The sequence below is a fragment of the Microtus oregoni genome, unplaced genomic scaffold (genome assembly GCF_018167655.1).
Source record: "Microtus oregoni isolate MIOR12 unplaced genomic scaffold, Mior012 000002F_ref0000024, whole genome shotgun sequence".
Classification (NCBI taxonomy): domain Eukaryota; kingdom Metazoa; phylum Chordata; class Mammalia; order Rodentia; family Cricetidae; genus Microtus; species Microtus oregoni.
In genome coordinates this window covers 74,213,760-74,228,963 of record NW_024543061.1, presented here as the reverse complement: position 1 = coordinate 74,228,963, position 15,204 = coordinate 74,213,760, and the positions used below count along the sequence as shown (strand labels likewise).

Genomic DNA, 15,204 nt, shown 5'->3' with positions numbered 1-15,204 from the left:
TAAGGACAACTAATAAATCTGTCATGTAACCACACTGACAGGTCTCTGTCAGCAAGAGCTACAAAGCCCTTTAACAGCAAGGTCTCCAAAGAATTTAAGGTCTTTAAAGGACCTGAGTTTGATTTCCAGCATCCACAACAGGGGGCTCACAACCAGCTCCCAGGAGATCTGAGTCCTCTGGCCTCTGTGGGCATTTACACAAAAGTGTGTGCATGCACACACAGAAACACACACAAAAATAATAAAAATACATCTTTAAAAATAATAAGTATTGTTTCACGTCAGACTTAATGACAGCTGAGATAGATTTACAGTTAACTACAGACGATGCTCTTCATCAGCTGGGCCCGTGGCTTGCAGGTGGGAAAGGCACTTGAGCCACAGGTCAGTCCCGGGTCAACACTGTCAGAGCTGTCCCGCTGCAATGACGCTCCAACCCTCAGAGAGAAAACTGAGTTCCCAGCTGGCTGAGTGGCCTCTGGACAGGATTTGAAGATTGGGGTCTCAGAACTGTTGGAGGGGAAGGCGGGTTCACTGCCGCCTTCCATCTCTTCACAGCTGCAGAGCAGAAGTCCTGTCTCGCTGCGGCCACTAGCGGCCTTTCCGCTTCTTCATTTTCCCTCCAGCCACCTTGTTCCGCACACCCATGGCACCCTCGGTATCATCATCATCCCCTGCATCCTCTCGCTTGCGTTTCTTCTTTTCTCCATGTTCCCTTAACTCCTGCAGGTCAGCACAAAGGATAGGAATGAACACAATAATAACATAAGACTGGCAGAGATGGGAAAAGAATGGTGACCCTAGCACTGATGTCCCCGGTCACGTGACCTGCTGCAGCATTTCTAGGAGACAATCTGACATTCTGTAGAAATTCAAACTTTGTATGTATACTCCTTGGTCAATTTCACTTCTAGAAGTTTAAGAAAACAAGCAAAGGTGCACATACTAGGATATTCAACACAGCCCTAAAGTGGAGAAAAACATAAACATTCATCAACTTAATCCATGTTACGTGAATTTGATGTATTCTTTGTTGCTATTAAAGAATGATCATACATGGTGGTACACATCTATAATCCTAGCAACTGGGAGGCTAAGTCAAGAGGCTAGACATGAGTTCAAGGGCAGCCTAGGCTACCTAGTAAGTGCAAGGCCAGCCTGAGCTACACAGCAAAAAATCTGCCTCAAAAATCCAAACATAGGCTGGGTGGTAGTGCACGCCTTTAAATCCCAATCCTCAGGAGGCAGAGGCAGGCAGATCTCTGGGAGTTCAAGGCCAACCTGGGCTACAAGAGCTAGTTCCAGGACAGGCCCCAAAGCTATGGGGAAACCTTGTCTCAAAAAAAAAAAAAAAAAAAAAATATATATATATATATATATATATATATATATATATAAATAAAACAGATCACATGGTGGGCAGGAGGCGGCACTGACAGGAAAAGATTCCATGGACTACACTCAGTGAAGCAGGTTAGTCACGTGTAACTAACTAGGTGAGTTAAAATGAGCTCGGTGCTATCACTGGTTCTCCCTGGGGCCCAGTTCACCTCTTCAGTTACTACTTTAATACTGTCTATACTTCCTGAATATCTTTCCCAATGTACAGATCTGGTTTGAAACTCTCAGTGATTCCCTTGACTCAGCTTCAAAAGTGCTAGGATTTAGGCACTTGCCATTATACTTCACTGCAGGTAGCACAGAATACAGGGGAGAGGGATGTCCATTTTTGTGTGTGCACATGCAGGTCAAAGAGGAACCGTGGGTGTCATTCCTCAGGTGCCATCCACCTTTCTTACCCACCACAGATGGCACTTTCATAAACAAAACCTCAAACATAACTCCACGTGAGCAGAAAACCACAGGAGCCTGAAGGCAGAACTTCCAAGGGGTTCCTCTAGAACCTTCTCTCACTGCTGCCTCTGCCACTACCCCTACTACATTCACAGTTCATACAGGCTTGTCTAGTGCTCAGAATACACTGAAGGTATACATGGCAAATGTTATGCCCAATTTACTGGTGAGGAACTGGTTCTGAGAGGTGAGCAAAATGCCCAAGCTTACTCTAGTCACAGCTAGCCTTCTGACCCTGAGATTGACCTTTGTTGGGGGAGAGCACAGTTACAGGAAGAGTGGAGAATGTGGTCACCCTGGTCAGACTCAGTGGTGAACTTCCCATGAGCCCTCAACCTTTGTTTGCCCATGTCAATTCTGGAACAAAATGCAAGGGTAAAGATGAGGGCACAGGTCAGAGCAACAGAAGCTGGGGAAAGCAGACACTGCGTACCATTCGGGCAAATCTCTGGGCTTCGTTCACGCGTTCTGTGAGCATCATAACCTCCTCATCCTGTGTCGGAAAGACGGGCAGTTTCTTCCCAATTAAGTGTTCGATGCGCTGGAAGAGTTCCACATCATACCTGAGGAAAGAAAACTGCCTGGCTCTGCTGGGCTGGTGATGCCAGCATCTTCCGATCCCAGTGTTATGGTATCATGCATACTGGAGTATGGACCAGTTTCAAACAATGCTAAATATATGACTACTTCTCAAAATACAGGTAAAAATGAAGCTTTGTGCTGGACCCCTGGGGAAACTACCCACGTGCACTCATAAGAGCTGCACTAACAGGGCTCAGTGTTGTACAAAAGAACAAGAGGACCTGAAGGAAAGAGGGAGAGAGAATAAGAGAAGGGGGGATGGGGGGCAGATACGCTCAAGATACATTGTATACATGTGTGAAATTGGCAAAGAATAAACTTTTAAATCAGGGCTGGAGAGATGGTTTGTTGTCTAAAAGCACTGACTGCTCTTCCAAAGGACCAGGGTTCAATTCCCAGCACTCACATGGTGGCTCACAACTATCTGTAACTCTAGCCCCTGGGAATCTGACACCCTCATTTGACCTCTGCAGGCACCAGACATACATGTAGTACACAGACATACATGCAGGCAAAACACCCATACACATAAAAAAATTAAAAATAAAAAAAAAAAAGTCAAACACGGTCATTCTAGGCAGTTGTAATTAAGGGAAAAGTCGCTGCTCCCCAGTTCTGGCACTGAAAGAAGTAGCAGGTGCCATTTGTGTTTCTGTACAACATGACAAGATATATGACCTCTTTCACAGTATTTCCCATCTTTATTTTTAAGACAGATTTACCATGACCATCGAATTGTCCCATCTTTACCAAAATTTTACTAGGTCAGAGCAGTTCCCATTTCAGAATTAAGAAAACCAGGGCTGGGAGATGACTCAGTGGTGAAGTGCTCAAGGAGCAAGCATGAAGACCGGAAGTCAAGCCCACATAAGAACAAACTGGGCACGGTGGTGTACACGGGGTAGACAGGTGGGTCCCAGGGTTCATTGCCCAGACAGCCTGGACTACTTGGCAAGCTCCAGGCCAAAGAGAGACCCTGCCTCAAAACACAGCAAGGATGGCTCCTGAGGAATGACACCCAAGGCCTACCTATGGTCTACACAGATTCTCTCTCTCTCTCTCTCTCTCTCTCTCTCTCTCTCTCTCAGACACACACACACACACACACACACACACACACACACACACAGTGCCGAGGAGCACTCTGGTGCCCCGACCCTCACTGTGCTGTCCCAGTGTGGATTCACTTACTGTGTGACAAAAGTAATGGCCTTTCCAGAGCGCCCAGCTCTCGCAGTCCGCCCCACTCGATGGATATAATCCTGGGTTGAAAACGGTAAATAAATTCAGAGCAAGGTAAGAAGGGATGCGTGCAAAGCCCTGCTGCAAGCCTTCCAATGAAAACACACGGCTCTGGAAGGTGGAGGACATGGCCTGGGAATGAGCTGAGAAATCTCTCTCTCTCTCTTTTTTTATAACATTCTCATGGCACAAAATTCATCCAACGCCTGCCTTCTCTTATACAAAGACAAACCTACAGCACCTAACTCCATGGCTATGGTGACACTGGACCTAGGGGTCCTACACAATTATCTGCACATCTCTGAACTTTAGTTCCTATTTATAGACCAGGGCTAGATATGAATGCCCAAACTTAGAATTGTTGTGAAAATCTAACGAGACAGCAGCTTATCTGTAACAGCTCAACAAGGAGCCAAGAGAAACAACGTTCCACCGGGGGTGATCCTGCCTCTCCCAAGGGACATTTGGTAATGCCTCAAACATTTTGGTTGTCACAACTGGCAGAGTGTGAGATGCTGTCATCAAGTAGATTCAAGGAATGCTAAGCATACTATACGCGAACAACTCCCAGGACAAGGAATCTACCAGGACAAATGCTAACAGTGCCAAGACCGCAAAGTACGGAAACTCTATGCAACAGAAGCCGCTGTCTGTAAAGTGAGACTGAGCAGTCAGCATCCTGCACTTGACCCCTTGGACTGTGTCTAGTAACTCTCTGGATATCTTCACACTCACATCGGCTAATGCTGCAAGCACAGACAAGTGCAAATGGGAATAAATCAGTCAAGAGCTTTCTTAGTTGCTGCTTTTTGAAACAGGATCTCCTGTAGCACAGACTGGCCTTGAACTTCCTATGTCCCTGAGAATGACCCTGAAGTGCTGATCTTCCTGCTTCTTCCTCTGGCTTGCTGGGATGACAGACCTGTGCTACCATTTCCAGTTTATCTGGGCTACATCTCACACCCAGAGTCCTGTGCGCGCCAGCGAAGAGTTCTACCAACTGAGCTCTAACACACCACTTTCTCAGATTCGATACTGAACTAACAGGACAGAAACACTACATTATAACTCAGGAAAAAGAAACAACAAAAGAAACCCACATTATTTAATAAATAAACTTTGGAACTAGAAAGTCCAGGCATCAAGAGGACCCACCTTAGAATGAGTCGGAATGTCGAAATTGACCACGACATCCACATGAGGTATATCCAGACCTCTGCTGGCAACATCAGTTGCTAGAAGAATGGAACGAGCCTTGGCCTTAAACTTATTAAGGGATCCAAGGCGCTTGCTCTGAAATAAGGAAAAGAAAGGAGAAACTTTTATTCTGAAAAATGAAGAAATCCTAGCATATTCGACATGGAATACAAACACAATAATTAATTAATTTTTTTATATAGTTTCCCCTTCTAAGTCAAGGGCAGGGTTTCTCAAGTCAAAACAAATATGGAAACAACAAAAAATACTTAAGGCAGGCCACAAACAGTAACACAAAACAGGGACTGTTTTCCACATGTCAGAAAGATAATAATAAAAAAATATTAACAGTCTTTAGAGACCAGAGTCATCACTGCTAATATATTGACTCAACAGCTCACAAACCAGACAACTACCTATGTTCTTCTGTGTACATGTGTATTCATATGTATACACAGATGCAGAAGAGTATGTACATGAACATGTATGTAAAGGCCAGAGGACACCCTTAGGTGTTGAGACAATGTCCTTTTGAGACACAATCTCTCACTGACCTGAAGTTCAGCAGTTAGTGAGCTGAGTTCCAGACAGCTAGGATTACAAGTACATGTCACCACATCCAGCTCTGGATGTTTCTGAGCTCAAACTCGTCCTCATGTTTGCATGAAAAAGTATTTTACCAACAGAACCATCTCATCTATGAAATATTCCAATATGAGCTACCTGCTGTCTGAAAAAGGAAAGCAAGCTTACAAAGCAATACGTCAAAGACCATAAATAAAGAGTATGCAATGGGTACTGGTGCCCATAAAATCAGGAGTGTGTAAGGAACATTGAGACTCATAAAGTCAGTGTGCAAGGAGCACTGATGCCTATAAAATCAGGAGTGTGCAATGGGCATGGGTGCCCTCTGTCCTTGCTACACTAATCTACTGACACGATGTAGTGATACTTCATTTGTATTTTAATTAACAAAGCCTGTCTGAAGATCAGAGAGTAAAACAGTCACCCTGGTCAGCCTTACAGAGCAGGTAGTGGTGACACACACCTTTAACCCCAGTAGCCACACTAGTTTGCTATAGAAAGTGGGCAGTAGTGGTGCATGCCTTTAATCCCACCGCTATAAGACAGGAGGAGAGAGATCTCACACACAGTCTCATTCTGAGATTCCTGGAGGCAGAATTGCCATTTCGAACTGAAGCAGAGGTAAGAGCCAATAGTTGACTGTTTTGCTTTTCTGGCCTTCAGGTTGAACCCCAATATCTGTCTCTGGGTTTTCATTAATCGTGCTACACCACAGGGTTTGCCATTCTATCCCAGCAGTCCCTGACAAAGAACTCTTACCTGACTCATCTGTCCATGGAGGGGGATGGCAGTGAACCCGAGATTTCGGAGTAGCAAAGCCGTTCTCTGAGTGTTGTTACAGGTGCTGCAGAATATCATAAAGGAGTTGCCAGCCAATTCATTGAGAATATAAACCAAGTAGGTGTCCTAAATCACAAACCCAAAACAAGGCACATAACTGACCTGGAAGAAAGGTTGGAGACCTAACAACAAGTAGGAAAAGATGAAGCTTGTAGGAGTCTCAATTAGCCAAACCTCCAGCTTTGAGCTTTATGCTTCTTCCTGTTACTCCCCAGGTTTTTGGACAGGGTTATCTGTGGGGAGTGGAGGAATCCCTGAGTGAATATGTAAGGAGCTGACTGAGGTCCTTTCCTGAGTTGTTGTTGACATGAATATGGCCATGAAGGTCCCGACTGCCTCAGACCCAGGAAACAGCAAGCCTTTCCTGGTCAGGCTCAGGGACCGATTGGTGGGCCAATGTTGACAGTGTGCAGAAAAATAACCACAGCTTCCTCTCTAGGATGTGTACAGCCTGAGGCTGTTCCCGACAGGGACCCACTACAGAGGATAGCTAACCTACTTGTATGTATAACTAAATAAACATGCTGGCTTTCCCGGTTGCCCCATCTTGGCCAATTCCTAAGCTGTTCAGGTTGTGGTAAGTCTCACTGTGTGGTCTAAACAGGCCTCAAACTGACTATGAGGCCCAGGCTGACCTTGAATCTATGGTGATCTTCTTGCTTCCGATTCCCAGTGCTAGGATTACAGGCAAGCACTGCCACACCTGGCTAGCTATTATGAGCTCTGTGAATCAAGCACCCCAGCGCATCCTGAGGTCACACAGAACTGTACACAGCCAACAAGAAAGGTCTTTCCAAAGTAGCCATGAAATAAGCAGACAACAGAAAACTGAGCACAGGACTGGCCCTGGGAGGAACTCTACCATTCAATCATGGCTTCTGCTTTGGTTTAGGGCTGTGAATTCCTTGCATGTTCACTTTATCTGGGATAAACAGAAGCTGGCCATGCAGCTCTCTGCTGGTCAAGAGTTGACACATTCTCAGATGCTTTGGTGAGGACAGGAATGGCAGCAATGACAAAGCCAACACTTCACCTTGAATTTGGAGGGAATAAAGAGGTAATACTGCTGCAGCTTCTCAACAGTCTGGTACTTGGAGGAAACCGCACACTTCACAGGGTTCTTGAGAGCTGCACGCTGAAGTTTTTGTACCTAAAGAAAGAAAACAGAACATCATATCAATTCCTAAATGCCCCATGTTTTTATTTTTGTGTGTTTTTACTATTGTTATATATTGATTTCTCTCTCTCTCCCCCCCTCTCTCTCTCGTGTGTGTGTATGCGCACACATGCACGCACACACTAGGCATTGAACCCAGGGCCTCACCCAAGTACTAGCTACATCTCCAGCCCTAGTTTTATATTCTAAGGTTCTCACTAAGGTATCCAGACTGGCCTTAAACTTATTACTTTGGGGCATACAGGGCCTTAAACTTGTGATCCTCCTGCCTCAGCCTCCCAAATAGCTGGTATATACAACACCTAACTTATATATCAATTCCTTTTTAAAAGATTAATTAATTTAATTTTTGGTTTTATATGGATAGGGTCTCACCATATTGAGCAGCATGATCTAAACTCACTAAGCCTTACTTGCCCTTATAAGAACTTATGTATCGGGCTGGAGAGATGGCTCAGAGGTTAAGAGCACGGACTGCTCTTCCAGAGGTCCTGAGTTCGATTCCCAGCAACCACATAGTGGTTCACAGCCATCTGTAATGAGATCTGGTGCCCTCTTCTGGGATACAAGCATACATAGAGAGAATGTTATATACATAAAAAAAAAAAAAAAAAAAAAAAAAGAACTTATGTATCGTTGGGCAGTGGTGGTGCACGCCTTTAATCCCAGCACTTGGGAGGCAGAGGCAAGTGGATCTCTGTGAGTTCGAGGCCAGCCTGGTCTACAAGAGCTAGATCAGGACAGGCTCCAAAGCTACAGAGAAACCCTGCCTCGAATAACCAAAAAAAGAACTTATGTATCAGTTCTTATCAAGACAAAGACAGGAGTCCAAGTAAATCTCACCTTCTTGGTCATAGTAGCAGAAAAGAGAAATGTTTTCCGATCTCGGGGAATCACTTTGAGGATCTTGTCAACCTGAGGCACACAGGAAAGAATGCCAATGACACTCAGACTAGATGTCTATAGATTCTCTGCATAGTGATGGGGTCGGGGTGGGAGGACACACTTCACTGAGCCTAATTGAGGCTCTGAACAACAGGTACACAGGAAGCAAAACCAGACTGAACCAGAGCACCAGAGAAGCTCTAGGGAGGACCAATGTTAAAAACTCACCTCTGTCTCAAAATCCATGTTCAGTATCCGGTCTGCTTCATCCATGACCAAGTACTTAAGAGCTCTTAAGTTGAAGCCTTTGGTATTTTCCAAGTGGTCAATCAGTCGGCCAGGAGTGGCTACCATGAAAGGTTGAAAAGAAAGGACCCTAGGATGAGAAAATAATCTACTACCCATAAAACAATGAAGACATCTGAAAGTTAAGCAAGGTCACAAGGTCCACTCCCCAGGTGCCACCCCCGTGGTAGATTTTCCCCAGTCCACCCAGTCGTGGTGGCGGGTACCCTGGTCACTGACTCACCTATTACTATGTGTGGTTTTTTGGCCAAGGCTAGTGACTGGGACATTGAATCAATTCCACCAACAATCACAGCTGCAGAAACAAAGCAAACACAGACCAGTGATTCTTAATGTTCTCATTGAGCACCTTCCAAGCCAGTGCTAGACGCCTACTTACTAAAAACTGAACCGCAACACCAACTCCTTAGTCAACAGCCTGGCAACAGCGCTTCCCTGCCCTCTCCTCCCGACGCTTCTCCACTTGTGAGGACACCCCAGGGCTCAGCTCTTCTTAGACACTTACCACACTGCACTCCAATGGAGGACCCCAGTGCCTCAAACTGCTCAGAGATCTGAAAGGCCAACTCTCGAGTAGGGGTGAGGACCAAGGCGAACAAACGCTGGGGAGTCTCCAGCAGCGCGTTCAGAATGGGCAAAGCAAAGGCACCTGTTTTTCCAGATCCAGTTTCTGCCAACCCAATAATATCTCGGCCTGAAGAAGAGAACCAAACCAAACCAAACCCTAATACGAAGAAATGCCCTCTGTGCTCCTTCAAAGTCTTGTGCTGGGCATCAGAGAGAATGAATAAACGAAAGGGGATTTCTCTAAACCAGATAAGCTAAAGTCCAATATAGGACAAATACAAAACTATGTTTAATTTGAACTAAGTTTTTTGTTTGTTTGTTTTGTTTTGTTTTAGATTTTGGATGTCCTGAAACTAGCTCTATATACCAGGTTGACCTCAAACTCACAGAGGTCCACCTGCCTCTGCCTCCCAAGTGCTGAGATTAAAGGCATACACTATCATGCCTGGCTTAATTTGAAGCTAATTAAAAAACAAAATTTATTAAATGTGTTCTCTGTGTGCGCACACGCACGTTTCCATGGCAGCTATGGCAATCAGAGAATTTGTAGGAATCAGTTCTCTCTTCCATCATGTAGGTTCCAAAATTCAAACTCAGGTCATGAGTTTTAATAGTAGGTGCATTTAATCGCTGAATGATCTCACCAACACAAATATGTTTAATTTGATAAGGCCCTTAATACAGACCCTAGAAAATATAATGAGAGCATAAAGAGAAATGTCAGGCTAACAGAGATCTACGAGTTCTATCTGCAAGTAGGCAAAGAGGGAAGGACAGCTATTCCTGCATGAGGAAAGAAGGTTGGGACTTGAAGAAACAGCGCACAAAGGAAGAGTGAGAAGCCACACCTGAGCAAGAAATGAGGCTAGAAAGGAACCCATAAACCCCCAGTAAATTTTGATAAACAGGGAATTTCACAACTGGAGTTATTCTTCATCAGGATAAGCCTGGATGAAGCAAGGAGCTAAACAGTATATCCAAAGCACACCTGTAGGCCCAGCTACATGGGAGGCTTGGAGAAAGAGGAACTCTTGAGCCCAGGAGTTTGAAGTTGGTCTGGACAACACAGCAAGGACCCATCTCAAGCACAGAAACAAAAACGGGTGAAAGAAAATGTGGTGGGTGACCAATTTTAGTTATGGGAAACTCAAAAGCCAAAAATGGAGATAGGAACTGTAGAAAATCAGTTCTGGGAGGAACATAAAGAACATAGAGAGCTAGAAGCCAACTGGACACACTTGTACCAGCAGTCTTTGAGCACCATGAAATGTCCCTGATTTCTGTAACTAACTGGGACCCGTGAGCATCTTCACAGCCTCACTCCTTCCCTTGGGCTTCAGTGTTCAACCGCTTATGCGCTCCCTCCTCCTCTGCATGCATCACTGTCATCCCAGTACTAGAGAGAAGCATACACACATGCATATAAGCATGCTAACAATGCAGACATGGGAGCCATGAATCTCTCCTGGTTAGGGCAGACATATCAGAGTTACAATCTATGAGGGATGTATGCCTACCTGTATCTATGTCCAGTGCCTAAAAACTCATTGTTTGAGTTTCTCTGTGTAGCCCAGACTGTCCTGAAACTCCCTTTTTAGATCAGGCTGGCCTCAAACTCCCAAGTACTGGGATTAAAGGCGTGTGCCACCATCATCCAGCTTCACATTTGAAAATTCTAATTCAACAGGTCCAGACTGTTTTAGAGTAAGGAAGAGTGATGACAGAATCACTATCATACAGCAAATGGGAGGGAGCAGAACAGCTAGAGAGACAGGAGAGTAAAGCACTGTTTGGAAATTAAGGATGACAACAATCTCAAGAAAGGTGGTGGTGGGCTGGAGAAGTGGCTCAGAGGTTAAGAGCACTGGGACTGCTGAGTTCAATTCCCAGCAACCATATGGTGGCTCACACCACCTATAATGAGATCTGGTGCTCTCTCCTGTCATGCAGGCGGAACCTTGTACACATGATAAATAAATAAATAAATAAATAAATAAATAAATAAATCTTTAAAAAAGGAAAGGTGGTGGTGCACGCCTTTAATCTTAGCATGTGAGAGGCAGAAGCAGGCGGATCTCTGTGAGTCTGAGGCCAGCCTAGTCTACCAAGTGAGTTGCAGGACAGACAGGACTCTTAAGAGAAACCCTGTCTCAAAGTAAAAGTAAAATAAAATAAAAAGAACAAACGAAAGAAAATGGAATGGCCAAGAGTGTTCAAAGCCACAGATTAAGGATGATGGATTCTCAATTCCCATCTCTTAGATCAAGCTAATCTCAAACTTGGATCTATCCTCCTGCCTCTGCCTCTTCAGTTCACAAAAGTAGTCCCGTCATAGCCAGGTAGGGATTCTATCTTTCCATCACTTGAAATGTGCCCGCAAGAGGTCTCAATAGTGGAACACACTTAGTTGAGTATAAGCTCACAGTGCATCTGCACACTGAATTTCAACCTACCTTGCAAGGCCAAAGGAATCGCTTCAATCTGGATCTTGGTGGGCTTTGCCCATCCCAACTGGTCACAAGCTTCGCACAACACATCTGTCACACCCTTTGAATTCAGAAAACCATACTTTAGCAAAGAATACGTCCTCAGTCCCCTCCATTTTAAATGCCTTTATCGGGGCCATCCTACAGTGACCGCTAGCCCCTCAAACTTGGCATTACCGTGCATCTCAGAAATATATGGACACCATGAGACAGTTCCTTGAGACAATATCTCTTCACAGGGACTGTGCCAACTGCTTTACATGTATTGTCTCATTTAGCCATCAAACCCGCTCTGACAAGCGCCTAGCTCCTGTACTCAATTTACACGCGTGTAAAGTGAGGCAAGGAGTCGTAACAACTTGCCTCTCGTGACGAGGTCAGAGCAAAACTGACTCCGGCTGCAAAGACGCAATCACGCGTGACCCTAGATAACAAACGGCTCTACACTACTGGAAAGGCAAACGGGGGCTCCCGGGATTCAGTAGCATCCTACAAGGCAAATGCACCCGAGGGAGCCTGATGAGACCGGGAGTTTCTGACAGTCTGAAGAGAGCCTAAGTTAGGCCCCAAGGTGCTTTCCATACGCTACAGGCCGGGATATAAAGTACCCAACCAGGATGAGCCTAACGCCAGCATCGCTACACAAACACCAGCATCACGCATTCTCACCAGGTCTTTAAATGTTTTAGCTTCCTCCTCTTCGGTAGCTGTCTGAACGACTTCTGTAGAAGAATCGTGCTCCTCGGTCGCCGCCATCTTGCCTGTGGGGACCGGAAGTGGAGCGGCGGCGCACGCGGTGCTGGGAAATGTAGTTTCCCTCTTTCCTACAGGGCACATTCTGCGCGTCCCCTGCTGGCTGTTGTGGGTTTGCAGTGCCGTATGTTTGAGAGGTTTGGTGTTTTTGTTTTTTTGTTTTGTTTTGTTTTTGGTTTTTGGTTTTTTGTTTTTTTTTTTTGTTTTTTTTTTTTTTGGTTTTTTTGAGACAGGGTTTCTCTGTGGCTTTGGAGCCTGTCCTGGAACTAGCTCTGTAGACCAGGCTGGTCTCGAACTCACAGAAATCCGCCTGCCTCTGCCTCCAGAGTGCTGGGATTAAAGGCATGAGCCACCATCGCCCGTTTGAGAGTTGTAATGGCTAGAATTCAAGGTGCTAAGAGAAGTGGCTGATGACCAGCCATCCCTCTCTGCTGCTTTAAGTCTCCCCCACCTCTTTTTGCTTGTTTTCTTAAGGCAGGATCTCATTCTGTAGCTTCGGCTTTCAGAGCCTTCTCTGTCTTGTTGTTACCACTTTTCTCACTGTAGGGATGCAAACACTTGCAATGCTATTTATTCATTTCTTCACATATTCGGTGTCGGGTGTCTAGTAACAAGGTAAGACAACCTCAACTGCCCTAGCGGAGAGAAAGCAGATAATGGCTAGGTAATAATGACGGGACAATTTAAATTGTGGAAAGTGCTGTGATATAATAAGCCTGCATCAAAATAGGGGAACAAAGCCTTGGGAGAGAGAGTTGTCAGAATTACTACACAATTGCGAAGGTGTGTCTGAGGCAGTGATATTTGAGCTGGGACCCACTCATAGCAGAAAAGCCATTACCAGTTCAGGGACAACTATTCAAGACCAGTGGATCCATACATTAACCATTCCTGAGGCCAGTGAGATTTCTATATAGCCACCACTCAGGCTAGTGCGGGCCAAGGAGTGCTGCATGCCCTGTGCCTACACGTACACCCCTCTGGGGAGGCATGGGAGTTCTCAACATGTGAGGTTTTCAAAGCAGCACTCTTTCTGAAATTGAAGCATTAGAGACAATCTGGTATGTGTGTAGGGTATGTCACACAGACCTTTAACAGTAGTTAGGGCTCCGAGTTCTGACCCTCTGTGGGAACAGCACAGATTAACCCACATGTATTTAAAATATGAAAGTAGCTGGGCGGTGGTGGTGCACGCCTTTAATCCCAGCACTCGGGAGGCAGAGGCAGACGGATCTCTGTGAGTTCGAGACCAGCCTGGTCTACAAGAGCTAGTTCCAGGACAGGCTCCAAAGCTACACAGAGAAACCCTGTCTCGAAAAACCAAACAAACAAATAAGTAAAATATGAAAGTGAGACCAGACCGTGGTGGTGCATGCCTTTAATCCTATCACCTGGGAGACAGAGGTAGGAGGAGCTCTGTCAGGCCAAAGCCAGCGTGGTCTACAGAGTGAGTTCCAGAATACCCAGAGCTACACAGAGAAACCCTGTCTTTAAATTATATGTATATTCGTGTGTGTGTGTGTGTGTAACAACCTTCTGCTAAAATACAAAGAAGCAGAAACTGCGCTCGAAAATGTTTGTGATGGTAGCCTGTGGAAGGAGAGGAACTGAGATGAAATTCAGAAGTTGGAATTTAGAATCAGAACAGGAGGTAAAAGAATAAATAGAAAAAGCAAAGGGAGGGGACTGTGCTTTGACCCGAGAATTGAGAAAAACTCAACACAACTTCCTGATATCCTTCAGACACCAGTGCCTCCAAAGACCCCAATTTAGGGCTTGGGTGGGTGGCTATAACAAAAAAACAGTAGTGAGACTCGAAAAGGCAGACTCAGGCCAGATGCCTCAGGGCTCGTGACAGAAGAACAGGGGTTGGGGAGTTGCCCTAAACTTGAAAAAAAACAAACAACGCGGGCAGGAAGCTGACTTGATCCACGTAATCCAAGTGTTGCTCTTAGCTGGGTGTGGTGGTGCACGCCCTTCATCGCAGAACTCAGGAGAAAGAGGCAGGTGGGTTTCTGAATTCCAGGCTACCCTGGTCTACAGAGTGAGTTTCAGGACAGCCAGGGCTACCCTGTCTCGAAAAACAAAACAAACAAAAATTAAAAAAAAAAAAAAGAAGAAACAAGCCAAAAACGTCGCTCTTACCATCTTGCTGGTGCACAGAAAGGAAATTGGGGAAAGGAGGCTGCCTCAGAGACAAGAGATGCTCTTTGTTTTCCTAGTTCTAGAGACAAAAATGGATGCTAAGCATGTGTTGCTTGGGTGAAGTGAAACTCACTGAAATGTTGGGAATGGGCACCACGGCAGACCAGAGGGATTTGTTTTTATTACCTGTTTCTTTGTCAGTGGTTCCCAATCTTCCTAATGCTGCGACCTTTAACACAGTTCCTCATGTGGTGGTGATTAGGTTTCCTGTCCCCCATAATCGGTTTCTCCACAGCCGACTCATTAAGCCAGATCTAGCCAAATTGAAAAAGTGTAACAACAGGTTTATTTAAGCAAAGCAACTCCTGGGCTGTTCGCCGGTCCCAGAGATCAAGGCTGAAGAAGCCGCGCTGGCAAAGGGAAGCAGGGAGACTTTACAGGTTGTAGGCGAGGAGTGATGAGTGTCTGCCACAAACTGGGTTTGTACCCGAGTATGGTCACGAGCTGAGCACTTTAGGTGGGGACATGGGTGGCTGGCAAGTTCATGGGAGGAAGCTTTTTGGCTCCTTACTTTGTTCAGAGACT

The 15,204-nt window shown here is 45.4% G+C and overlaps 1 protein-coding gene across 2 annotated transcripts; it reads right to left on the bottom strand.

Moving 5' to 3' along the window:
* Nucleotides 1-252: 252 nt before the first annotated feature.
* On the bottom strand, nucleotides 253-12,490 carry Ddx47 (DEAD-box helicase 47). 2 transcript variants are annotated; one of them, XM_041635439.1, is made up of 12 exons: nucleotides 12,391-12,490; nucleotides 11,689-11,782; nucleotides 9,174-9,362; nucleotides 8,892-8,963; nucleotides 8,591-8,709; nucleotides 8,321-8,392; nucleotides 7,334-7,450; nucleotides 6,220-6,366; nucleotides 4,834-4,971; nucleotides 3,628-3,698; nucleotides 2,288-2,417; nucleotides 253-723 (listed from the first exon to the last, which is right to left on the bottom strand). In XM_041635439.1, the coding sequence occupies exons 1-12, from the start codon at nucleotides 12,475-12,477 to the stop codon at nucleotides 592-594; spliced, it is 1,368 nt and encodes a 455-aa protein (XP_041491373.1). In that variant the 5' UTR covers nucleotides 12,478-12,490; the 3' UTR covers nucleotides 253-591. The 2 variants fall into 2 exon arrangements, with proteins under 2 accessions (XP_041491373.1, XP_041491383.1); XM_041635449.1 differs by lacking the exon at nucleotides 9,174-9,362.
* Nucleotides 12,491-15,204: the final 2,714 nt, after the last annotated feature.